Source organism: Pipistrellus kuhlii, unplaced genomic scaffold, assembly GCF_014108245.1.
Source record: "Pipistrellus kuhlii isolate mPipKuh1 unplaced genomic scaffold, mPipKuh1.p scaffold_m20_p_7, whole genome shotgun sequence".
Classification (NCBI taxonomy): Eukaryota; Metazoa; Chordata; class Mammalia; order Chiroptera; family Vespertilionidae; genus Pipistrellus; species Pipistrellus kuhlii.
The window spans coordinates 64,696,522-64,723,841 of record NW_023425573.1 but is presented as its reverse complement, the minus strand read 5'-3'; the positions used below and the strand labels follow the sequence as shown (position 1 = coordinate 64,723,841).

At 35.7% G+C, this 27,320-nt stretch overlaps 1 protein-coding gene across 4 annotated transcripts in view; it reads left to right on the top strand.

The window, feature by feature from the left end:
- Nucleotides 1–24,550, top strand: part of SPOPL (speckle type BTB/POZ protein like) — a 48,472-nt gene extending 23,922 nt beyond the window's left edge. Inside the window, exons 2-12 of one of the 4 annotated variants that reach the window (XR_006740549.1) lie at nucleotides 5,081–5,217; nucleotides 5,404–5,525; nucleotides 5,774–5,925; nucleotides 8,392–8,519; nucleotides 13,933–14,110; nucleotides 14,191–14,246; nucleotides 16,181–16,303; nucleotides 19,298–19,440; nucleotides 19,526–19,579; nucleotides 20,383–20,673; nucleotides 21,633–24,550. Coding sequence is in view for 3 of the 4 variants with exons in the window: in XM_036420675.2 (XP_036276568.1) it covers nucleotides 5,140–5,217; nucleotides 5,404–5,525; nucleotides 5,774–5,925; nucleotides 8,392–8,519; nucleotides 13,933–14,110; nucleotides 14,191–14,246; nucleotides 16,181–16,303; nucleotides 19,298–19,440; nucleotides 19,526–19,579; nucleotides 20,383–20,527 (1,179 nt within the window). In the remaining variant the exon portion in view is untranslated. Of the gene's footprint in view, nucleotides 1–1,322; nucleotides 1,404–5,080; nucleotides 5,218–5,403; nucleotides 5,526–5,773; nucleotides 5,926–8,391; nucleotides 8,520–13,932; nucleotides 14,111–14,190; nucleotides 14,247–16,180; nucleotides 16,304–19,297; nucleotides 19,441–19,525; nucleotides 19,580–20,382 lie in introns of those variants that run through there. The other 3 variants (XM_036420674.2, XM_045575696.1, XM_036420675.2) reach the window with 3 other exon arrangements.
- The last annotated feature ends 2,770 nt before the right edge of the window (nucleotides 24,551–27,320 follow it).

The following is a 27,320-nucleotide window of genomic DNA, read 5'->3' as shown; positions in this document are numbered from 1 at the left end:
CTTGCTCTTTTTCTGCTGTTTATATTTGTAGAGAATGGTTCTGTTTTGGAGACACTTCTTCAACTTTAGTCCAGTTACAGTTTTGCCCATTAGTCTTCACTTTCTATTTGCTTGGTATTTTAATGGTCAGCCAAGTTGATAGTTAAGGTCTTCTCACATATTTTTCAAGTATGTGATGGGTCCCAGGTATGCACATAGCCTTCTAGTTTTTCTAGTATGGGGACTTTTCAAATCTCCTTTTCCCTAACAACATTTTTCAGCTTCTTTATTCCCAGGCTTTTCTGTTTAGCTATTGCTAATCCTAACACTTACTCCTTATGCTAATATATTTGCCTTTAATTGCTTTTAACAAATACTGCTGTCCAGAAGTGCTTTGCCTCTGCGGAAGCTCCAGGGAAGGTGAAACAAAGCTAAAACCTTGAACTGAATCTTTAGGGATTTACCAGACTAGAAAAAGCACACAACCACACTGTTCTTTTCGATTAGATCTAATATGTGTGTAGTTCCCGCTGGTAACAGCAGTCTGCACCAGGCCGAAGTCTTCATGACTATTGCCGAATTGGGGAGGGGAGCCTGGAAAGTGAGTATGTTAAATACCAGTTTTACCCTAAAAATCTGCAGCTGCATTCTTCATTAAGCAATTCCTAGATTGTGTTGATTTGATTCTGGAGTTCCAAAAAACTGATTCTGATAGTTACTGTCAGCATATTCATTGCTTTTATGGAAGAATGGAGTTTTAGAATTCCCCACTTTGCCATTTTTATTGAATTCTATGTGCATATACTTTATAACATATCTGTGAACTTCTTTCTCTACAGTGTAGGATTCACAGAAAAATAATAAGAATATGAAAGAATTCATTGAGATTATTACCACCCCATCTCATAGAGTTGCTAAAGAATAAACTGTGGTGGTACATAATGTCATTGGTGTAACAAATTCAGGATATAGATAATTTCTGGTAGGGGAGAAGATTTGATGATAGTGGTAGGGTTGGATATACAAGAATGGTGAAAAGATGGCTCTTTGACAGATTCTTTATATGTTTTCTGAATATTTGAAATTCTTATAATTTTTGTAGCTATGGATGTGTCTATGATGTACTTATAGAACATTAATTCTGACATGCAAATATTTTGTTAAAAAATTACATGGAAGAATCCTTTATTTGGTAATTGGTATAGATTGCTTATTTTATAGCCTCTAGATCTCATTTTGGTTGTTCTCTCTCTTTCTGCAAGCTTTTCTGTAGGAACAAGAATAAGAAATCTTGAGTATCCTCATTGTAGTGGATATTCTACTATCTTTTTTTTTTTTTTCTTTTGTAGAAAAGGAAAAAATAGAATACTGGAAGTAGCACTGAAATGAATATTGGGACATCTTTTTCTCCTAATTATCTAAGTGTAAGCATGGACAGTTTATTTTTCTAGTCTAACCTATTTTTCATCTTTATCCTCATCTGTTAATTAAGAGTGGCACTAGATAGTTAAGGGCTATTTTAGCTCAATAACATTAGAAGATTTAACATGATTCTGTGGAAAAGTATAGAGTTTAGAGCCAGATAAATTTTTGTTTAGTTACTTTCTGGTTAAAGTGTAAAGTAAGCTATCTAGCCAATCTAATAATTTTCTCATGGTTAAGATGAGATTATTACCACCCCATCCCATAGAGTTGCTGAAGAATAAATAGTGTTGGTACATAATGCCTTGTAAGTGATAACTGATGCAGTCTGCTCACTAGCGTTCTCCATGTCCCCATCCCACAACTATACATTTGAAGGAGTAGCTGGAATGAAAACAATTTTTTTTTACCTTTTATTTTATTTGCTTTTATATATGAACTAGGGCTCAGTGCACAAATTCATGTACCTTGAAAGGAACTGTGGGCTGTAGGCTGTGGTGGGCACAGGGGCGGGTCTCAGCCCATCCTCTGCACTCCCACTCAGCCCCTCCCCTCAAGGCCCCCAATCACCTGTCTTTTAGCAGCCCTGCTTCTGCCACAGCAGATCCCTCGCACCTGTTGAAGGCATGGAGCGATTGGGGCTGGCGCTGGCAGTGGGTGTGAGCAGCGGCTCTGGCTCCGGCAGTGGGTGCAAGTGGGGCCAGCACCAGCAGCAGTTGTGAGTGCTAGGTGGGACCACAGCACACAGGAACAAAGAATTCAGTAACTAGCAGAAGCTTGCCCCACTGATAGCGACCAGCGCCCACCTTGGTGTGGTGCCCTTACTCACCTGCTCCACCATCCTGCCATGGCTGACACCTGCCATTTATTCATGCTCTGCCACCTGCTGCTGGTGCCAACCAGGTTCTGTGTGTGCCCCCAGGTGGTCAGCACACATCATACTGACCAGTTATTCAGTTGTTCGTTGTTCTGCCGTTTGGTCTATTTGCATATTAGCCTTTTCTAAGCCGTCAGTAGACATCCTTAGCATTGCCATGGAGGCGGGAGAGGCTCCCACCACTGCCCTTGTGCTCGCCAGCCATGAGCATGGCTTCTGGCTGGGTAGCGCTCCCTCTGTGGGAGCACACTGACCACCAGGGGGCAGCTCCTGTGTTGAGCATCTACCACTGCTGGTCAGTTTGTGTCATAGTGTCCAGTCATTCCCCAGTCATTCCACCGTTTGGTCGATTTGCTTATTAGCAAATTAGAATTTGCTTAAGAGAAATATCCAACTCATATTTCTACTCCTATTTTCAGTTTTACCAGCCTGGGGCTAGGCAGAAAAACCAAGTATCTTTGCTGCCAGATAGGTGAATTGGATTTGGGTCTGCTGGTGGGGAAACTATGCCTTTGTCAGCTAAAAGTAGCAAACCAGATCTGAAGGAAAGGGGACAGACAGCCAAAAGCTTTGCTGATCAGGCGAGACCTCTTTGCTTGTCTTAGAGCTTTGGCCTGAGGGGCAGGCCTTACGTTTGGCACAGGTCTAGTATCCTAAATAGCTGCTTTCAAGGATTATAGGTTCTGCACACCTCTTGGTGTTCTCCCCCTGCCTTGCTCCAGAAAAAAAGCTTTTATAAGTATCTGGAGCCCTTATTTTTGCAATTGCCACCAGGGGACACCTCCAGATCACCTGGCTCTGATGGATAGCAGGGTCCCACAGACTATATATTTGCATACTTTTAAAAGCTGCTTTCTGAGAGCATGGCTGCCAGTCATCCTGTATCTAGGTGCTTACATCCTCCCATTTGGGACAATGACAAGTATTGGCATATACTTCACTACTGGGAACTATCTATAATAATAAAAGCATAATACGCTAATTAGACTGGATGATCTTCCCAATGAAGCCGAGGCTGCAAGGGAAACCCGCGTCCCGGGTGCCTGCCAGAGGGAAGCCCAGGTCCTAGGTGCCGGAGGGAACTGGTGCCGGCAGCCATGGACAGGAAGGCCTACCCTTGCATGAATTTTGTGCATTGGGCCTCTAGTTAAAAAATAATAGGCTCTTTGGACAAGCACAAAGCTTTGGGAAACATCAAGAGATCGGGCAGGGTTCAACGAGGTTCATCTGCTTCATGAGGCCACAACTTCAAGTCTAGTGCATATTTTTAACATCTTCATTTGTAGTTTTACAAACACACACACACACACACACACACACATTTATTGATTGATTTCAGATAGAGGAAGGGAGAGAAAGAAATATCAATGATGAGAGAGAATCATTGATTGGCTGCCTTCTGCACACCCCACACTGGAGATCGAGCCCACAACCCAGGATGTACCCCGACTGGGAATTGAGCCATGACCTCCTGATTCATATGTTGACACTCAATAACTGAGCCAACCAGCTGATTCTGTGTATATTTCAAGTGGCTTTCTTCAGTCTTTGTTTCCTCATTTTACACTGTTATTTCATTGGGTATAGACATATAGCAAATATTTTCTTCTCCATTTTGGTTTAAATTCTCCCCTTCCTCTCCCTACACCCCCCCCCCAATAATTTATTTTTATAGGACTCATGAGGTTTTCTTTCCTTATTAATTATTCTTAAATGAAAAGAGGGTTCTCCAGATTTGAGTTTCTATGTTGGAATGTAATTGTCACACCACCACCACCCCCACCCACTACCACCACCTTGACCACTTCAAAGTTACATATGCAGCTCTTTCATAGACTTTCCAAGTTACAAAGCAAAATCATCTAGACATTAATGTCCTGAATTATCTAGACATTAATGTCCTGGCCAGGTTATCAGGAAATAATTATGCATCCAAATGGATATAGTATGAGAATAGCTAACTGGGAAGAAATTCTATGATATGATACATAGTCTTTAGTAGCAAACAAATTGATAGGAATGGAATTTTATTCTGAAACAAAATTAGACTTTTGTGGAAATCTATGTATTTCTTACTGCACAGCATTACAGTTATGTCCCATCTGTGTTTCATTGGTCAAAATTTTGGCATCTACCAGATGAGTAGAACAATATTTATAATTTCCAAAGCTCTTCTGACTTTAGAACCCTTTGGATTTTTGCAAATATGTCAATAAAAAGATGAAGGAAGGTGAATCAAATATTGTTTCCATATTATTTTGTGATTTTGTATTTATGATCATGCTATTAAGCTATATAATTTTTGATAAATGATATTTTGGTAAGTTTACCTTTATACAATAACTAGAGACCCGTTGCAGGAAGATTCCTGCAAGAATAGGGCTTCCTCTGGCCAGAGCTAAGCAAAGAAGGGAACTCTCCCATCTCTACTGCCCCACTTGCCTCTCTGCAGCATTGTTCCCTTTTGCAGAGCTTGGCTTCCTTCTATGCTGTCTTCAGTCTTTGCTCAGTGCCTGCAAATGCAAATTAATTGCTATCTTTGTTGGGTTAGTTTGCATACTTGCTCTGATTGGCTGGTGGGCATAGCGGAGGGATGGTCGATTTGCATGTTTCTCTTTTATTAGTGTATACGGTATATCTTATCTACAAATATTAGCTTTATGTTTCTAGTGTTATGTTAAAATCATAAAAATAATGAAATACATGTTCCCATACAATTGTTTTATGATTGTTTAAATATTTCTTCCCTGAATTTAGTCAGTTAAGCTTTTTGATCAGTAAATGAAACTTTTTTCTTTGTAGTAAAATACTCAGCTGTATGGGATAGTGCATAAATCTTGGAAGACTACAATAAAGCGGCAATGTCTCGGGAACCCACCCCACCTCTCCCTGGAGATATGTCTACTGCTCCTATAGCAGAAAGCTGGTGTTATACACAGGTACATGTTGTAAAAATGCCTCACTTTATGTTACTTACAAATTTTACAGCATTTTGAAACTATTATGAAGTACTTTGGTATAGTTATTAGAAATGTTAAAAGACTGGGTCATTTAGCATGTGACAGGATGTTTAACATATTACAGTTAATTATGAAAGTGCTTTTTTTTTTTTTTTACTCTCTTAGGTTAAAGTAGTAAAATTTTCCTACATGTGGACCATTAATAACTTCAGTTTTTGTCGAGAAGAAATGGGTGAAGTGTTAAAAAGTTCAACGTTCTCATCTAGCCCAAGTGACAAAATGAAATGGTAAGATTTTTGTTTGCTTAGACTCTAAGCCTTAGAGTTTAGATATTATTGGCTACTTTATTGTTTTGTTGTTACTGTTCCTGAATAGATATTAGTCTATTTTATCTTAGATTTCTAAGAATAGTGTAGAGATTGTAAAGAACTGGGGGGTATTGTTGGGATATTAACAAATGATTTCAGTATTGCCTCTCTTTTCTGAATGTTTCAAGTATTATATTCCACCATGTAAGTCTGTTGTTTTATTTTAGGTGCCTGAGGGTAAATCCAAAAGGATTAGATGATGAAAGTAAAGACTACTTGTCCTTATATTTACTTTTAGTCAGCTGCCCAAAAAGTGAAGTTCGAGCAAAATTCAAATTTTCCCTTCTGAACGCTAAAAGGGAAGAAACAAAAGCAATGGGTAAGTGATTTGCAAACTGAACAAGACTCGGTAACTACCTGTTGTGACTTCTGCATGTTTGCCTGCAAAACTTAGGATATTTTTTCCCAATGAGGTCTGCTTAACCTGAAACATTTAATTTGGCTATTAATTAATTTTAAATACCAGGGTAGAGCTGTAGTTTTTGTAGTAAGTTTTAGACTTCATAGACATGTAAAATTACTTAAAATAATGTTAAAAATTTAGTTTTCTCATGTTCTAAAATGACATTCACTTGTCACTTGGAAACACAGTTGCTGGTTCCATGCCTGGCATATGTAATAGGTGCTCAGGAAATATTTCTCTTCTCCCTTGCTATATTTGTTAGATAAAATCTGAAGAATATTGGAAAGATTTTTAATGTCTTGCTATTTTGTCTCTAAATTTTTTTTTTAAATAGTAACCAGAACATTGACTGAAAGGAAGTCAGTTTTTCTTAGCCTTAAGACTTGTTCCCATATGTAACCTGCTAAAATCATGTACCTCGAGTTTCAAAAGAAGATGTATAATGTGCATAGTAGGACAACATGTCATAACTGCCACATTTTAAGTGTTTTCACAGAATCAAATTAACATCACGAAATAACCTCCTCTAAATACATACTATTTAATAATATATTTTATTGCCAAAGTAATACAGTTTCACATGTATTCTCACATTATCTGGCATTTAAGACAGTGGGAGTGTCTTAGTCCAGGCTGTCATGACAAAATACAACAGACTGGATAGCTTATAAACAACAGAAATTTATTTCTCACTGATCTAGAGGCTGGGAGTCCAAAATCAGGGTGCCACGGTGGTCCGATTCTGATGAAGATCCTTTTTTGGGTTGTGGACTACCCATGTTTTCACATAGTGGAAGCAGTTAGGGAGCTTTGTGAGGTCTTTTATTAGAACAGCATTCCTATTCATGACGACTCCACCCTCATGGACTTATCTAGTTCTAATCACTGATCTCTTTCTTTACTATGACCATCACATTGGGAGGGATTGTTATAGGCACCTCACCAACTCCAGAGAGGTGTCCCGGACAGCACCCTGAGTCAGTGGGAGAGGGCTGTTCCCAACTTCAATCCTTGTCTCATATAAATGAATTTATACGAGAGATCTTGACTGAATTGTGAAAAGCCCATTTATTAAAGCATGCCACCTTTATTAAAGAAGTAAAGCAAGCAAACCTATATACATCTGGCTATGAAGCACCGATGGGCACTCAGCTATTCTGAAGAGCAAGTTGGGAGGGGGTCCAAGGCTTATATACCTTCTTGTCTGTAGGTTTCAAAATACCTTTGCTTAATATTTTGGTACAGGTTAATTCTCAAGGTCCTTTTTTTTACTTTATTGTGGTCTTCCTAGAAATCATGAGAAGCAACAGGCAACTTTGTCTTCTTAAGCCTTCAGACTGCTGGCTTCTCTACTTAGGGAGTAAAACTACCCTTTTCTCCTTTCTCTCCCTTCTTCCTCCCCCCTCCCCCCATCTGCATTCTCTCCTTAGGGAGGTATTTGTTGTTGTTTTTTTTAACTATTTACTCTCCTGTCCTTGGCTGGGGAAGATAATGGCTTGTTAGTTACAAGCTGGCTGCAAAATTGGCTTTGTTTTAACTTTTCTCTCTCAGTTTCCCTATTCTTCCAGCCCAGGAATCATGTAACAGTATGGTTTCATCATAAGAATTTTGATGGGATACACACATAACATAGTGTGTTTTAATTATATTTACTACTGGTTCCACCTCCAATTAATTTTTTGTGTAACAGATAGTGAATACTTAACTGTAGAGGATCTTGTTTATTTCAGAGTATACAGTTATTATATACTATTATGATAGGTATTTGAAACATTTACTACAGACATTTATTAAATTATACTAAAAACCGTCTTTTAGACTATTATGAAAATTGTTTTTAGGGGATTATGTCTAAAGACCTGGGAATGATAAATGACATTATTTAGCTTTTCACCACTTTATTGGTGTCTTCTGGTTCAGTAAACTTAAGTCAGTGGGGTGGATGCCCCAGGAAAGCTTAAGCTTAAAGGATTTCCTGATGACTTAGAGCATCTGCTTTTAAAGGGAGAAGAAGGAAATGAGTGTTGTGTTTGTAATCAGGTGCTGATGGTAGATGATGAACAATATGCCCATGCCAGTGTATTTTGATTTTACTTTATTATTATAGGGCCTACATCTTTCTTATCCATAAGATTTGATCTGCATTTTCTTCTACCTAGAGATTCAGGAATCTGAAAGTGAGCTCATTTGATGGCCAAAATTTGAGTAGTGCTGAGGAATGATTTGGCTCTACCTGATATAACTCTGATGACACATTTTATTTATGAAAACAAATATCTGTACTTCTTACTATTTTTTTCATATTTACTTAACGTGTTATCATTTACAAAAATGTCTCTTGGATACTTGTTTTATTTAAACTTCTATTCTGTTTCCTACCAGAAAGCCAAAGAGCATATCGATTTGTACAAGGAAAGGACTGGGGTTTTAAAAAATTCATTCGAAGGGATTTTTTGCTTGATGAAGCTAATGGTCTTTTACCAGATGACAAGCTTACGTTATTTTGTGAGGTGGGTACATTTTTTTATTTCAAGGAACTTTTTGGTTATTTTTAGCGATGAAGCAAAATTATAAACCACAACAATATTGGGTATATTATAAAAAATAACTGGGATAATTGATAAGGTTTCATTTGAAAATATTTTACCAGGAAAAGCTGACTAGATTGTCTTAGAAATCAGTATAGTAGCCCACTATGAAAAAATTTGGTCATATCTCTTCTTGTGAGTTATATATGCAGTTATACTAATACATACTAAACATTTGTTACAGGAAGACTATGTATATCTTTATTTGAAAAATGTAAATACCTTCATCACTATGAATAATTCTGACGTAGATGCTGAATATTTTTTGCCATATTCAGATTGGACATATTAAACATTAAAACATTATTAGTAATTTATCAGTTTGAAACCATACTTGAACAGTGAACTGCTTGAAAAAAGATTGGGAAGCTTGTTGTTCATTCAAGTAGTATGGTACATTTAATAAAATAATGTTTTTATCAATAGCTTCTCAAATTTTTAAGTATGCCCATCTCTGCATGTTATCATTATTTAGTTTTATATATACAAATGGTTGAGATTTGGAGTGAATTCTAGAATTATATTATGTTACCTGTAGAGTTTATAAAGAATATGCATTGATTACATAATTTTATTGAAAAATTTTAAAGTAGTTGATAAATTTTCAAAGAAGTGTCAGTTAATAGGTTATAATCAAGTAAACTCAGTATTAAATATATTTCAATAGATTATTGTAGGCAGATGAGTGTTTTGGAAACTTAGTAACTTCCTTAACTACTACTAAGTTAGCTTTAATTTCTTCATAGAAAATGTGTATATTTTCTTGGCAAGATTGCAAACTAATTGTATGCCATTATACTGTTAGAAGAATAATTGAAACATGGCCCCAGAGACGATATAGTGCAAATATGGTACATCTTATTTTCACTTAGACAAGTTAAGTGAACTGTGTGATGAGTTATTATGAATACAATTATTTGGTTGATAAAGTACATACCACAAATGTCTTGAGCAGAAATGATTATTAAATAATTTAAAAAAATAACTAAATAGTTATTATCAATAGAGATTCTAAGAAGAATTTTAAATAAATGTCATATTATTTTAAAATTGTAGCATCCTTAATATAAAATTTGTAAGTATCTTAGTAGTTATCTTGAATTTTAGCATATTAATTTTTTAAAAATCTTATAACCTTAGAGTTCAAAAAACCTTAAAAGCTATGTAATCCAATTAAAAACTACTGTAGCTAAAAGTCTTTTTGTAAAGACTTTTACGATTAACTTTTAATGTTAACTTTTTAAGGTAATATTTCTTCTTTTAGAATTGAAATATTATTTACAGTGTTGTTCTTGGAACCTAGACAATGTTTTATTGGAACCTAGACAATGAAGAAATTCAGAATAAAGGCTGAAATTAAAAATATACTTTTTTTGAGATATATTTTTTATCTGCTAGATTGTGCACGCTAGTGACCTTAAAATAGAACCCACTACAACATACATTATGCATACTAGTGACCTTAAAATAGAACCCACAGTGATTTACATTTTAAGTTGGCAGATTCCAGTTTGGATACTGTAATTAAGTACGCTTTTATCAGTGTAGACATTTATACCCTGGGCACCATATTAGGCATAGGAAGGCAAAAAGTACTTTGAACAAACATTCCTCATGCCCTCCACCATTTCTTTACACCTCTCATTGATGCCCTTCCTTCTACAGCATCTCCAGCACTGCTTGCAGAAGAGGAGGAAGCATTGCACTGCCCTACGTAAAGAACTGCCTCCTCCCCCTCCCCTGCAAGTGGTGCTGTAGACAGGTAAGGCAGTTTGGTGCTACTTCTTTTGTGCAAGACATAACTTAATCTTGCAAGTTCCATAATGTAAATCAAGTAGCCAGGGGTAGAAATTCGTAGCTGTGTAACAGCTCTGTGCCTTCTCTCCCAAAGTGATACAAAGGGCAGGAATTGAGGAACAAGTTGGGGGAAAAAAGGAAATATAAAATATTGTTTAGATTAATTCATTTTTTTAAATCCAAAAGATTTTAAATAAACTTATAGTCTACAGACCCATGCCATTCTATGATACATATTCGGCGGTGAGGGTTAGCTATAGATAGATGATAGATAGATAGATAGATAGATAGATAGATAGATAGATAGATATAGATATGCACACATAAATATTTTTCTGTTGCCAAGATATTCTTTCAGTTTTAAAATACTTTTAATGTTGGCTTTTATTCTCTAAAAAGCTCTTTCATACCAAAATGAAAAGCTGACAACATTGTTTCTGTCACCCAGATTTTAAAAAAGGATACCACCTATTTAGGAAAATCAAAAAATCTAAGACCCACTATTCTATAAGATGTTGTGAAATCGCATTGTTAAAACTTTCTTACTTTGGAACCAGTGTGAGGGATGGTTAGGTAGCTAACTCGAGCAGCAAAACTTGCAGTCCTATACACCTTTGTAAATTGCTAGCTCTGAGAATTAACTTAGAGAATTGAGATTTTTTTTTTTAAATTGGAACCAGCCATCACCTAATTCCACACTGAGGAAACCCAGATTTTCAGAGTACTTGTAGTTGAGAAGAGCCTGCACATGTTTCTTTTTAGTCTGAATAGTAGTCTCAGAGTTGAGCCAAAAGCAAATTTGGAAAAGAACTGTCAAATGAGTTTGAGGTTTTGCTTTGCAGCAGTAGTAGTCAATTTTGAGAACTGTGCATTTGTCCTTTTATTTTGAAAGAACAATAATTTAACCTCAGGAAAGAATCTCAGCCTTTTTTCTGAATTTTTTACTCTAGGTTCCATTCAGTGAGAATGTTTTATTACCCCTATTTGAATATGTACCAGAGACAAACTAAAATATTAACCAACTTCTTAATATAGATACCAAGAAAATAATTATCAAAATGTAATGCATATCATTTTTTAATTAGATTATTAACTTCTGTTCCATAAATAGTCCTTTGAATACCTTTTGAAGAATGGAATGTTTTAATTAAAATATGTGGTTGCTATGACAATAGATGTGTATGTCAATAATATAAATTCTTTTGAATTATAATTACATATACAAAATACAAATGTAACATCACGTTTTAGCCTGATAATAATGGCTTTATTTTTTGATGCTTTCATTTCTTCTGTTACCAGATTTTTGCCAGATTTTTACATTAAATGTGCTGTTTTTAGTTAGGATAATAGGCAATGTATAGAATCTAAGAAATCCATTCCTAAATTAAATATCATTACATTTTTATAACTCCTCTGCATACTTTATGCAAGTAATTGAACTGATGGAGTTCCTGCTGTCTAGTAGAAATCTCAAAGAAATACTTTTTATGAACAAATACTGTGATAAAAAACTGATCCCTAACTAAATCCTGAGTATTAAAACCAACATATTTGGTTTATGTATCATTAAATTATAACAGTGTAACAAGGCAATCAAGTAAAGATTGATGATGCTTTTTTCTATTTTGTAGTTAATAGAATTTTAGAAACTATTTGGATAATTAAAAACTTAATAGACTGGGAAAATTTTTATATACAAAATATTTTGGCACTTATATTTAGGAAAGCATCTAACAAGAGTGTTGTGATAAATCCTTTCTTAATCATAATTGCACTAAAGTAGTACTGCTAATTTAAAAAAAGTATATCTAAAGAAATATTGTGCAGTACAAAGAGTGCTGTAAAAATGGAATCTGGGAATATAGGTCTACTCTCCCTCTGATACTGACTAGCATTGTGACACTTTGGTTACCTTCTCTTGCTCTCACTTAGAAAGCTTTTACCAAATAAGGTGATTGATTAGATGTTTTCTATGACACATGATTCCAAAAGGTTAATAATACAAGTTGGAAAGAAAAAATTATTAATTAAAAATTCCTCAATAAAATTTTTTTTTGTAAGTGCCCATTCACATGAGTGAAATACATGTTTATACTGTACATCTAGATGAATGAGAACTTCTGAGATTTAATATTCTCCAGATATTTTATACTGGATTATTATTAAACTTTGTGTTAGCATGTTAGTAGTTTGGTCCAATTTACCTGTTTGTAATTTGCATGTTCTACATAGTTTACTGTATTTATATGTGTCCTTATTTATACCTATTCTTATTTAATAAAAGCCACTTGAAATGTTTTCAAATGAACATACGTATCTATTGCTGCATAAAAAACAACAACTCTATCTGGTTGTTCAGTGGTTAGAGTGTTGGCCCATAGACAGAAGGGTCATAGGTTCAATTTCCTGTCAAGAGTACATACCTCAGTTGCAGGATCCCAGTCCCAGTAGGGGCATGTGGGGGAGGCAGCCAATCAGTGTGTCTCTCTTTCATTGATGTTTCTCTCTCTCTCTCTCTGTCTTCCCTCCCTTTCATCTCTCTTTCTAGAAATCAATGGAAAAAATATCCTCGGGGGAGGATTTAAAAAAAAAAAAAAAGAAAGAAATGACCACAAAACTTAAAAGTTTAAAAACAATGGCTAATATAGCACTTTTTAAAAAAATGATTTATGTACTCTAAAACATATTCGTGTTGAGGTAGTATTTTCTTCAATTTATTAAATGTAATTTGAAATTTCTTATAGTAGAATTCTTTTAAAGTGATGTATAAGACTTAATAGTGTTTTAAGATTATATTCAGTAGCTGAAACCCGTTTGGCTCAGTGGATAGAGCGTTGGCCTGTGGACTGAAAGGTCCCGGGTTCAATTCCGGTCAAGGGCACATCCCCAGTAGGGGGCGTGCAAGAGACAGCTGATCGATGACTTTCATCAATGTTTCTAACTCTTTACTCTGTATCTCTCTCCCTTCCTCTCTGTAAAAAATCAATAAAATATATTTTTAAAAAAAGATTATATTCAGTAGACAGTGGTCATATTCATTGAGAAATAACTTAATCCATATTTTATATTTGAGTTTGTATAAAAGCAATATTGAAATTATATCAGTTTTTATTGATTAGTTAATTAGGTAAATAAAAGGTCTGAAAATCAAACTAAATCATACTTGTATTCTTAATGTTGATTTTTTTAAAAAATAAAAGATCCCATGAACTTTTAATAACTATAGTTGCTTTTGTGAGAATTCTTATACTTCAAAATTTAAATCAATTTAACTATATAATTAAATCAGTTTTACCAGAGTTGAAACATGTAGAAATAGCACTTAAAATACTTCCCAAATTGTATTTCCTAGACTGTAGCTTTACAACCTTTAAACTGTATCCTTAAATTAAATTATCAGGTATTAGCATCTTTAGCAGGAATGCATTTACTTGTTCAAATAATTTTAATGATAAGAAATTTAAGTATAGTCTTAGTAACTAATTATTGATATTAAATTGTAAAAGTGTTTTTCTTACTGTCCCTTTTTTATTAGGTGAGTGTGGTCCAAGATTCAGTAAATATATCAGGGCATACTAATACAAATACTTTGAAGGTTCCTGAATGTCGACTAGCAGAAGATTTAGGTAATCTCTGGGAAAACACAAGATTTACAGATTGCAGTTTTTTTGTGAGAGGACACGAATTTAGAGCTCATAAATCTGTACTTGCAGGTACTTTCTACTTTTGGGTAATATAGTACATTTCTGTTATAAATGTATGCATTAAATAATAATGCTTAATCTTGTTACAGCTCGATCCCCAGTTTTTAATGCAATGTTTGAACATGAAATGGAAGAAAGCAAAAAGGTAACCATAGTTTAAGGGTTAACAATAAATTGGTGCAAAAGTAGAATAGTGGACTGTACAGTGCATGTTCTCAGTTGTTATGCTATGATTTTAGAAAAAAATAGAAAGATGGGAAAAATGGGTTCTCTAACAGAACAGTCAATGTAACCTAAAGTGGATGAATATTTTAAATAATAGCTATTTGGTTGTCCATTTGGTAGAAAAACAAGTAGATAGTTCTTATCCAAAAGGGTCGTTATCAAATGACTGTTCGTGGCATAGCTATTTGGGAGTTCTCTGGTTAAGAAGTCTATTTCTTGCCCAGCCGGTGTGAGTCAGTGATTGAGCATCAGCCCATGAATCAAGTGATTCCTGGTTTCATTCCTGGTCAGGGCACATGCCTAGGTTATGGGCTAGACCCCCAGTACGGGGTGGGCAGGAGGTAGCCAATCAACACCTCTCTCTCTCATTAATGTTTCTATTTGTCTCCCTCTCTCTCTCAAAATCAATAAAAATATATTTAAAAAGTATATTTCTCCTTTCTAGATTTTATAAGTTGATTTTGGAATTTGTTTTCTAGAGCAAAAATAATGCCTACATTTTAGCCACTATTATAAGTTGCTATTTCTTAGATTTAACAAAAAATGGTATAAATTACATTATTACAAATTAGCTGTTCTCAAAATAATGCCCATTTGCTTTTCCCAGATGTTTCTCTGTTACCTGTCTTTCTTGAAATGCCAGATTAAAGATCAGAGGTTGATTGTATGCTGGTTGCATTACATGTGAATGATCCTTAGTGGACTTACATGGGCTCAGCTTTATTCTTTCTGTAGAACTAGAGGCTGCAACAAAATAGCTGCTTTCTTTCCTTTGATTGTTGGTCTGGGCTGGTATTATGATCAACTTTCTGATCACTTCCAAGCAAGCTACATCAGTGATGTGTCAAGTGCTATTGTTAGCAAAGGTTCAGAAAAGTTTGCTATTGTTTACTGTTTGATATTTAGCTTGATTAATCCCAGGAGAGAAACCAAATTTACAAAGATATAGGAATAAAAAAGGAACTAGTCCTCTTTGGATTTGAGCATGTGTTAAGCAAAGAGGTGAGGTGCCAGTAGATAATAGTACATGCCATTTTGCAAAAGGGAGAATTCTGAGGTGTAATGGGTGCTCTGGAATTATCTCATACTAGACGCCCATTGCTTCCAACACCGGTCCTCCGGGTCCAGGGTCCCAGGCTTTCGCTCCAGCCAGAGTCTGCCTTCTTCATCTTTGCTGCAGACTCAGGCTGGTTCATCTTCACTGCTTCCCTGCAGACTCCAGCCGGAGTCTGCCATCTTCATCTTCACTGCAAACTGCAGAGTCTGCAGTCTTGTCTTCAATGCGGCACTATGCTCCTTAGCCACTCCTGCCCTCCCTCTCACCTGGCCACTCCTCACCTGGAGCAGCTAGGCAGCCACCATCTTTGGCTTTCTAATTTGATACTCACTCTAATTGGCTGTGGGTGTAGCAGAGGTACAGTCAGTTTACATATTTGTGTATTACTAGGCAAGATACCTGGTCATTCTTTTGCTTAAAGGTAGTTAGTTACAGGTTCTTAGGCTTTGTATTACAACTTGGGAATTCTGCAAAGAAAAACTTAATAGACATCTTTCTCTAAGATAGAGGTCAGAAACTGCATGCTGATGTATTTTGTTTGGCCTACAGACTTTTGTTTTACTCTTTTAAATTAAGAAATTGGATTTATATTTCTACATGGTAGTTTTTGGTGCATATACTTTCATCTTAGATTGGTGTTTCACTTTGCCTACATAGCTTACTGAAGATAAATTTTAAAATCTATATTTGAGTTGTACAGATTTGGGGCTTTTAAATTACTGTCAAATTTTCTGCTTGGTTTGTATGCGTGTCTGTGTTCTTTAAGTATAACTCTTTTGTGTTGTTTTTAATATCAGAATCGAGTGGAAATAAACGATGTAGACCCCGAGGTTTTTAAAGAAATGATGAGATTCATTTACACAGGGAAAGCACCAAACCTTGACAAAATGGCTGACAGCTTGTTGGCAGCTGCAGACAAAGTAAGTAATTAGGTCTTAAAGAGCTGAAAAATGTCCTCAAGCTTCTGATATATCTAGACACTGTCATCAAATGAAAACCCCAAATAATTTGAAATACTGGATCAATTTATACTATTAGGTGGCTCTTGAGGGTATTAAAAATAGCATACAGTGGGATAAATAGGGAAGTGAAAATTTTTTTAATTAATAAGACAAAAATATCTTTATATGGAAGAAAGTAAATTTTTTATGGGAGAATAAATTATAAACTCAATAGTTTTAGTGTATCTTTACTATTTTATAAGAACACACACAACAGCATATATAATTAAAATTTTTTATATTAACTAATTCAGTTCTCTGTGTTTGTAGATTGATTTTTTAATGTAATAGTGTAATAAGAGAAAATAATGATAATTTTATGCTCTTTTATGATGGTGATTTTTTTTTTTTAATGTAGGGAAACAGTGCAGAAATGCCAAATAATTTATAGCCAGTAGTTTTCAATCCTGAGAACACATTGGGAGCTTTCTCCAAAAGTATTTTCATGTGACTTTCATCCATGTATATGCATATGTGAGTGTGTGTGTGTGTGTGTGTGTGTGTGTGTGTGAATGTATGTAAAGTGTTATTGTACTTGTTTTGTGGAATGTTAACATTGAGGGGAACTTTGTCACATGTATATAGAATCTATTATGTTGCACAACTGAACATGAATCTATAACTCTCAATAAAAACTTAAATTAAAAATGCTATTTACATGAGCATCAACTATATTAAATACATCGGCAAAAATAAATACATAGACAAAAACTGTTCAAGATTTGTATACAGAAAATTACAATTAATTTCTAAGTGAAATGCAGTCAGGCCAAAATAATTGGAGAGATAAATCTTGTTTATGGACTGGAAGTTTGAATATTATTAAACTTTTTTGCACCGGCCTCGCTTGCACCCACAGTAGGCGTTGGTGCTGCCACTTGCACCCTCCGCTGGTGCTAGAGCTGCTGCTTGCACCTGCTAACCAGCGCCTGGCACCAGGTCTAATCAGTGGGTGCAAGTACCGTGTTTCCCCGAAAATAAGACATCCTCTGAAAATAAGACCTAGCATATGGAAAAATAAGACATCCCCTGAAAATAAGACCTAGCGCATCTTTGGGAGCAAAAATTAATATAAGACACTGTCTTATTTTCAGGGAAACAGGTTAGCAGGTGCAGGCCCCAATCACCCCTCAGGGCTTCTCCATCTCTTCCTGCTCCTGAGAGGCGATCAGGGCCAGCAGCCCTACTAGCACCCACAGCCAGCAGAGTCACTCCGCGCCGTAAGTGAGTGCGAGCGAGGCTGGTGCCATCAGTACATGGGAGTGGTGGCAGTGGGAGCAGGGCTGCCAGCAGACAGGGGATTGGGGGCCATGGCAGGAGGGGCTGGACAGGGGCAAGGAGGATGCAGTGAGACCCATCCTTGTGCCCACTGCAGCCTCTCAGCCCTTAGTTGCTTTCAAGGTGCATGAATTTGTGCACTGGGCCTCTACCACTACATAAAATTAAAAATTTGATAATTGGACTTCAATACAATGTAAAACTTCTTTCTGCAAAAGTCACGGGAAAGCAAAAAGACTAGTAAAAGATTGAGAGAAAATATTTGGACAGTATGTATTTGATGAATGACTTTTATTCAGAAGATATCTAATAAAGGACTTTATTTCAGATTATATATAGAACTCAAAACTCAAACGAAAAAAAAAAAATCAATGTTATTTCTAAAAATAGAAAATATTTGAACAGCCTTTTTCCAAAATAATGTCAATCAATGTCAGAAGATGCTCAACATCATTTGCCATTAGAGAAATGTAAATTGAAATTATCACACGATTCTTTTACACACATATCATAATAACTAGAAATTACACAGACCAAAGCTGTAGAACAATTAGGACTGTCATACACTGCTGATGGGAATATAAAGTGGTACAACCATTTTGAAAGACTGGCTGTTCCTTAAAACATTTTACACTTGCCATATGACCCAATGAACCCACTTTCAGGTTTGTGGTACAACCATTTTGAAAGACTGGCTGTTCCTTAAAACATTTTACACTTGCCATATGACCCAATGAACCCACTTTCAGGTTTTTATCCAAGAGAAAAGAAAGCATATGCCCAGATAATGACATATATGAAGGTTTATAGAAGCTTTCTCTGTAATAGCTAAAAACTGGAAACACCCAAATGTTCATTAACAGTGAATGGATAAACAAATTGTGGTATGTTTATATACATGGAATATTACTCAGCAATAAAAAGCATTAACCTTTTGATAAACACAGGCAACAACACACATGAATCTCAAAGTAATTATACTTTGTGGACGAAATTTTAGCAGTAGAAAGCATATGAGGTGTTGGCTTGGGATGGGGTGAAAGAGAAGGATTACAAAGGTTTAGGAGGAAACTTGGGATGATTAATATGTTCACTATCTTGATTTAATGGTGATTATATGTCTATAAACTTATCAAAGTATAAACTTCAATAAGTATGGTTTACTGTATGTTAATTAATCTTCAATAAAGCTACTAAAGATGTTATAACATATACACTAAAGATTTTTAGTGGTTATGAATATGATTTCTTTAGCTTTGTAATTCTTTAGGATTGGATTGTGACACATGCAGTGAGTATACTGGTTGGTACACTCATGTTCATTATAATAGAGAACTACTCATTAGAAGTGTTGAGTAATAAGGTGAATGTGATTTTTAAGAATAAAACCGTATTTTTAAAATATATAATATTTTACACTTATAGAAATTGAAATTTCCTAAAGAAATTGCTCTTTCTCGAATATACTCATTAATATTTTCTTCATATTAGGTTAAAAATAATTTAAAGACTTTTAAAATACTCTTAGTTCAAAGTATAATGTGCTTTAACTTTATTTCCTAAGTCCAACTATCATGTATTTAAAACTTGTTATTTTCAATAAATGTTTAATGGTTATGTTTTCCTTTTGAATAGTATGCACTGGAACGGCTGAAGGTCCTGTGTGAAGAAGCTTTGTGTAGTAACCTCTCAGTGGAAAATGTTGCTGATACCCTTGTCCTTGCAGATTTGCACAGTGCAGAACAGTTGAAAGCACAAGCCATAGACTTTATTAATAGGTAAGCTATGCTTGTATTTCAGCGGCATGACACCTTCAACATTTTTCACCGGACTTTTTTAAGTGTGTTTAAATCTTCAATGCAGGTGCAGTGTACTTCGACAGCTTGGGTGTAAAGATGGGAAAAACTGGAACAACAAGTAAGATGACATCAGTTTTTTACTTAAAGTTGATCTGCCTACATAGAATTAAGTGTTTGCATAAGCCTTTTGTTCATCTACAATAAGTCCGAATCCAGATATTAGTTATATGTAGTAAACTGCTGGTTATTTAAAAAAAAAATTTTTTTTTCACTAATTTAGTGGATTCTTGAAGCTATGTCCCCTTGGAGATCAGCTGCTAATGTGAACTGAGAGGATGGTGGAAGCATTAGCTGACTGGAAATGACAGAGGAAGAGTTTGGGGTTAGGGGAGATATGTTGAATTTTTCTTATCTAACAATGCTGAATTTTTAGAACTTGAAACACATCCAAGTAAAGAGAACAAGTGGTTGGGAATGAACCTTGTAGGAGACTTGGGATTTAGCAAATCAGTAGTTGTCCCTATTGAATATAATAGTTAAAATTGCAATGAATGGATAAGGTAGGATGAATAATGAATATTAAAAGAGTAGAGGGCAAAAGTTGCAACTCTAGAAAAAAAACCTGAGTGTAAGCCAGGGAAAAGAGCTCTTGAAAGAGCCACTTCAGAAATGGAACAATGGGAAAAACTGTGGGGACAGGTGACACATGCTTCAGGATAATCGAATTTCCAGGAAATTCTAATAGTTTCAATTGTTACAGAAATACTACTAAGGTATTTTGTAAATGAGATTTTAATGAATTCAAGTGGTTTAAATACATACAGAGACAGTGTTAAAATCTGTAAATTTAAAAAAATGATAATACAACAGTGCATTTTGAAAAGTATTCTTTAACAGATATCTCTTAATTTTATTTTTCAGCCAAGCAACGGACATAATGGAAACATCAGGGTGGAAGTCCATGATTCAGTCTCACCCTCATTTAGTAGCAGAAGCCTTCCGAGCACTAGCATCTGCACAGTGTCCACAGTTTGGCATTCCACGCAAACGGCTAAAACAGTCCTGAAATCTTCCATGAATTGTAGAAAAATGGAATTGACTTTTATTCCTCCAGGTCCAGAAGAATTCTAATAGACAAACCATAAGCAAGAGTTGTTTCTGTTGTCTTGTCCACAGAACAGAAGCTGAAAAAGCGTATGGCTTGCATTTCAGGTGGATAATTTATGGTTTATTCTTCAGCTTTAAATTAGACTGACTATACTCTAACTCACTTCAAGGCCTTAAATTATCTCCAGTGACTTCTCTTGTTCATATGATACTTTAATTTTTTTATTGTGCCTTGTCATTTTGACCAAGGCTATGCAGGATTGCACTAGCTCCATAATGCAGTAATATTGACAACTGAAGATATTAAGTTTCAAAAGGATCTTCCATTAGCTTCAGAAAAGCAAAATTAATTTTCTAGGGTTTGTGCTATGCTATCTCAAAGTTTAAGACTAGTTTCTTAAAAGCACTTGTATTGGAGATAACTGTTAATGTCTCCAGCCTGAATTCTATAAATACAGGAGAACCTGCTTACCTTCAAGGTAAGTTATGGCAATACACTGCTTCAGTTCTAATTTATTTTCATTTCAGGGGCAATTATGCAATGAGTTGGCCCAAATTTTTAGTAGAATTTGTGATGTTTATATGTTAACTGTCTAGAAAACTAAGAAGCATAACAAACCTTTGCTTGTGTTTCTTTGTGGGTTTATCCAAGTTTACAATTATTGAGAACTGATTGAAGATAAGATTTCAATAAGAAGAAAGCATGTTTTGTGCTGAATTAATTTTTTTTTTAATTTATAGTGGCCTACATTTATATGAAGAATTCTGTACATGTTAAAAGTAAGGATGACCAAATGTAAATTCAATGAGTGGGCCAATTAAGAGAGAGATATATGCACTTTTAATGTGTAACTTTTGTATGCTGAATGGTACATATATTTTTTTGCTTTTGAGGGAATTAATAAGGTATAGTTAATTGTGTCTTAACTTTTGAAATAATTTTTTAAGACAGATGGAGGTAACTGGCTGTTTGTGATATAATAGATAAAGATATCCTTCATTGTAGTTAAATTGGTTTCCATTTCAATTAAATTCATTCTTTTTTTTATCACACATTGGAAAAGGCATCTGAACAATACGTGAATCCTGGATGGTCTACTCTCCTAAAATCAACAAACAGATACTATTTACAGACTAAAGGAGAGAACCCTCAGAAACTTGTCAGGCCACATTCTGAACCTTCCTCATCCCCTTAGTTTTTTCCTTTCTGTTTCAGTTACTGTATAACATTGTGGTGGATGATACTGAAATTCTGCATAATGTGAACAGGATAAACTATTTATAAACTGCTTTTCATGGGCCAGTTCTTTATTATAAATGAATTTCAGCTTTAAACACATACACATGCTCAGTGTTGGATAGCTCTGTTCACAGTAGAGGTCTGTTCCACATCTGGTCTCCTGAACTAGGGCAGCGTGCTTCTTAGGCAAGATTGATGTTGGACCACAAGGGGAAAAGTGTGTCACTGGAAAAAAAATGCACATACCTATATATTTGCATACATAACTATTCTCCAGATTAAAATTTGTATAATTTGTTTATTTAGTTTTTTTAATGTAGTACAAAAGGAAAATAATCCTGAAGTCTTAAAAGTTTTTTTTGTTATTTCTTTGTTAGATTCTCACCGAGCAATTCTAATATATCAAGAGTGATTCATATTTACATTGAACAACACTTTCAAATACACATTTGTTGTCCATAACTAACGAGTTTGAAAGATCTTATTTCTTAGATATCTTCATTTTGCTCTTTGTAATTTCATTGAGTCTTTGTTATGTTAACTTAAGTTTTAAATTGGAAGAATACCTTGGGATAGAAGAAAGATTCTTACATATTCATCAGTGCTATAGTAAGCAGAAGTTCACTTTCTTAACTTTGCTATAAGATTGAATTCATTAAATTTGCAATGTACAATTTAAAAAAATACATGCCCACATATATATATACTAAGATTTTAATTTATATTTTGCCTGGGTCTTATAAGAAAACAAAAACTCTTTCCTTGGGCTATAGAATTTTGTTGTCATAAAAAAAAAAAAAAAGCTGGTATACCCATGTATATCAAATGCACAAAGGCACATTGTGAATTAATTCACTGCTTGAATCTACATTTCTAACTATAGTGACTTCACTAATACCATATAATGAACATTTCAGATTTCCCTCACTTGTTTTCATGTTTATTGAAAATCTTAAGGTTTTTATTATAAGTATTATTTTAGTTTGGTAGTACATTTTGTACCAAAAACGTCAAACACTGTGCTGTAAGAAGATCCATGTTTGTAGAAATGTCCACTTTTCAGATAATATAATGCCTACCTTTATACTAACAGAACCATATAGTAGCTGATTTATTTTTTTTATTTATTATGTATATTTTTGGTATTGTGTGGGTTCTTGAGGCTGTGATAGAAAACTGTTAATGTATTCTGAAATGATTGCTCTAATAGCCTTTTTTTGTTATTAAAATTCATTGTTTTCAGTAGGCATTGATTCTGTGCAGAGCAGTCTTGCCTTTTGATTATCAGCCTGCTCCTGTTTCTCTTTTGTCATCCAAACAGAACTTATTTTAAAAAGTAGTGACTGGTTTTAAACATTACATAAATACAAAAGTAAACATTGGAAAACTGTTCTTTAGCTTCAGATAGGGAAATTTGTGCCTTTTTTTGTTTTTGAATTTTAATGTGTATTGGTATTTGGAGCACAAATATGAAGGTGCCATAATATTATGGCTGCCATTGTTACCTCCTTGAATATTCGTGTGTCGTTGTCTTAAAATAGTAATTGGAGAACCTTGCATGTATTATGTGGATATTTAGGCATCTGTGTGCACGCTTGCGTGCATGTGTGTGCGTGAGTGTACTTGTGTGTGATATATTCAAAAGAGTGAATTTTTAAAACTAGGACTCAAGTTAAACATTGAAAGTTCAAGCTAGTTGAAATATATCATTTAAAAGTGCTTTACTTGGGACAGTTGATTGATAGTCTCTCAAAAGTGTGACTAATTTATTGCATGACAAACAGTGCCTTTTTAGGACATCATTAATTCTAAAATTAAGTTTAAAATATTAATGATCTCTTAAAATGTCATGAACATTATTGGCTTTTAAAAAACTATACCTAAGTTAGAGCTTAAATTGCCAAAAGTATAATTACTAATTTACTTACCCATTTAAGTTTTGTGCATAAATTTTAAAACCTAAGCAGAATTCTTTATAAAATTGTGAATCATAGATGCTACCCAATGTTACTAAAATATAACCCTGGGGACTTCAGTAAGTTGTTTTGTTATATTCACAAGCTTTTTTCATAGCCAAGTATACTTCAAGTATTGAATTATTCCAAGTTGGACTTCCATGCTCTTTGTTGAATAAAATAAAAATATTCAATATATTCTTGCAAAATAAGGTGGGTGGGTGGGTTTTAGTGTTTTCAGATTATAAAGACAGCACTTTCACACACAGGAGTATTTTGCAAACCTTTTATACAGATTATGAGCTCTACTTTATTTAAGTGTTCATGGAATGATGTAAATTTTAGGTCCATTTGAATAAATTTAGAGTGCCTACCATATGCAAGACTTCCTTTTCACTAGGAATTAAATCATCACACCGTGTTTTCTGCTTGCAGTATGTGGACTTAATGTTTGAAAAGGAATTCTTATATTTAAATTTTTTCTGTTAGAGTTTATCATTGAATACTGTAACCCAGATAATTGTGCATTCAGGTTTTTAGAATGAAGATAAAACTTAAGTGAGTCCCACTTTTGAAGATAAAATTCTGCTAAAGTTATTTAAATTTTAGTTCTGGGGGAAATTGATATTCAAGTTTCAAATGTATAAAGACTTATATCGAACTTTTCAGCCTCATTTTTAATCAGCTCATGTTGATGAGATACATACTTTTGGTATCTTGTTGCTGAAAATATTTTTGGCATTTCAGCACTTTGCGTTAAAATAAAGTTGTTACTACTTATTCAGAATTAATTGGTCTATTTTGTGTTTATTTGAAAATATAAACTTCTATTTTATCATGAAAACCATTGTTTCTTGTATTTTGTCTCTTGTTTTTGGTTTTGGTTATTATAAGTGGGTGGATAAATCTAGTACCTGTAACTACATCTGTACAGTATAGCTTTTCTTAGCCAGAGATAAAAGAAAGGACTCTGAAACGGTACATTATCAATGTCATTCCTTAGTTATGATGAGAATAGAGAATTTGGCTCAGATTTTATATGTAAACAAATGTGTATATATTTGTTTCTCAGATCTTAAAGAAACACACGAGGCAAGCACTGATACCTCAAATGTATTTCTTCTAAAAAGTAAAATTTTACCTGGGAATACTCATACTCTGGAATGCTAGCCCAAGCTTTGTCCTGGCGGAGTTTACAAATTCAAATGTTAACACAGGGATCTGATAGAATGAAAATTGCAGACCAGATTTATGTGATGAACTGGGGAAATGACTGTCAGTGTAGTGGTGGGCCTGGTCTAGTCATGCAGGCTCAATAGTATAACAGCAAATCAGAGGATCCTAACTTTTTGGCCCAACTTAATGGCACTGTCTGCACCCTAAACTCCTACTTACCTCAACCAAAACAAAGCAATCCTATCTAATAAAAGATTAATATGCAAATTGACTGTCACTACACAGATGGCTGCCCCAATGTGGTCAAAGATGGCTACCACAAGGTGTTCAGCAGGGGAGGGCTGTTGGAAGGGGGCAAGCCTGCATGGGAGGGCAGTTGGGGCAATCAAGCCTGCAGGGGAGGGCAGTTAGGTAAGGGGGTGACCAGGTTAGCATAGGAGGGAAGTTGGGGCTGACTGGGCCTGCAGGGAAGGGCAGTTTGTGGGAGGGGGGACCCCAGCCTGCAGGGGAGAGCAGTTAGGGGGTACCAGACCTGTAAGGGAGAGCAGTTAGGGGCAATTGGGCTGGCAGGGGAGCAGTTAGGCATTAATCAGGCTGGCAGGGTAGTGGTTAGGGGATGATCAGGCTGGCAGGCAGAAGCACAAATTTCGTGCACCATGCCTATAGTGTGTAATATTAATAACTAAAGTGGAATTATTAATGTTAAGTCCTTCGCAGAGGGCCCATAATCCCCCAAAGAAAGATTAAGCAGGAGAATGCAAAATCATAGATGAGGAAATGAGTCCAATTCTCCTGAAGCAGTATTTTTTCTATAGCCTTAGAGATGTGTGTTCACTAAGTTAGCAATACACATGTAAAGGATAATACATCTCTACTGTCTTCCCAGCAAAAGTAGTCCATCGCTACAACCTGCTTCTGTTTTGCAATATGCTTTGGTCAATATTTTCTTGTTCTTTAAGAAATTGAGTTTATTGGGTGACAGTGGTTAATATAATTATGGGTTTCCAGTGTGTGTTTGTGTGTGTGTGTGTATAGCTAATATGTGTCCTCCTAACTGACCGGTCGTTATGTGCACAGACTACGTGGGAGCAGATGCTCAACACAGGAACTGCTGTGACTTGCACTGGCCATTTACAAAGAAATGGCACCACAGACCTGGTGCCAACAAAGCAACACTCGGCTTCCCTTCAGTGGGACACAGGCACTGCAACCACCCTGGAGCAACACCCCATCAAATCGTAGCCAATGCTGCCAACACCCCATGGTGCAAAATGCAGCCTAGCCCAGAAATAGTCACTGTGGACACCAGGTAATTATGTCACGTAGCAACACTCGGCTTCCTCTCCATAGTGACTAGCCTCCTTTAAGTTTCTTCTGCCCAGGAACATGACTTGCTTTATAAACGGGTGCAAACATTTTACACTAACCAAATGTCTGTGAAGCGTTTTCTGCGCCTCATTTGATCCTCACAGAAGTCCTGAAATAAGTAGATAGGATACTCTATAAAATCCTATTTTCATTAGCCAGAAAATGGAAATTTAGAAAATTTAGAAACTTGACCTGAATAGAAGTAAGAAATTGTGGAACTTGAAAATTACTTCACGTTTTCTTACTGCACAGAATATAGTCAAACAGTGCTGCAGTTAAATATTTTGCCCTTTGTTCTCCCTGTGTAATCCACAATAATAATCTGCTTCATGTTAATGTTTACTGCTGTGTTGCTGGTGGCTACCAGAAAGAAGTTGGGGTGCTTCATTTGGCTGGAAAATTTTTAAGTCAGAAAGGTCTAATTAAGCAAGTTTGTACTAATTAAAGGGTAATATGCTAATTAGGGTGGACATATTCTGGATGACCTTCCAGACATCCTTCCAGTCAAAGCTGCAGCAGCTGCAAAGGGCCCAGGCTCAGGCGGTCAGGGCAGCCTGGTGCACCCTTGGCTTTGCTCCAGGCAGCTCCAGGCACCCCAGGATGGGTGGGCATCCCATTTGCTCAGCCGAGGGTCCACAAAGGCCCTGTGGACCCCTCTGCTGCCTCCCATCTCCACCCTGATTCTGGGAGCTCCAGGGCCCACAGAAAGGAAGTGTGCACCTGTGGGCGCTATAGATGGGGCAGCAGCAGGTTTGGGGAACCCTGGGAAGGCCTCCTAGCCACAGATACCCGAGTCTGTTCTGGACCTAGGGCTGCACTCTCAGCCGCCAATGTCTAACTGCCAAGGAGAGGGGAATGTGTCCACCAAAAAGTAGGACCATGGAGCTGTTCACAGTCTCAGTGCAGGCACAGATCTGTGGCTGAAGGGGTGGATGCCAGATCAAAGCAAAACAGCAGAAACAACCTGCTCACCTCGGCAGTGCAGCTGCAGTCCACACGGGGCTGGACAGTGT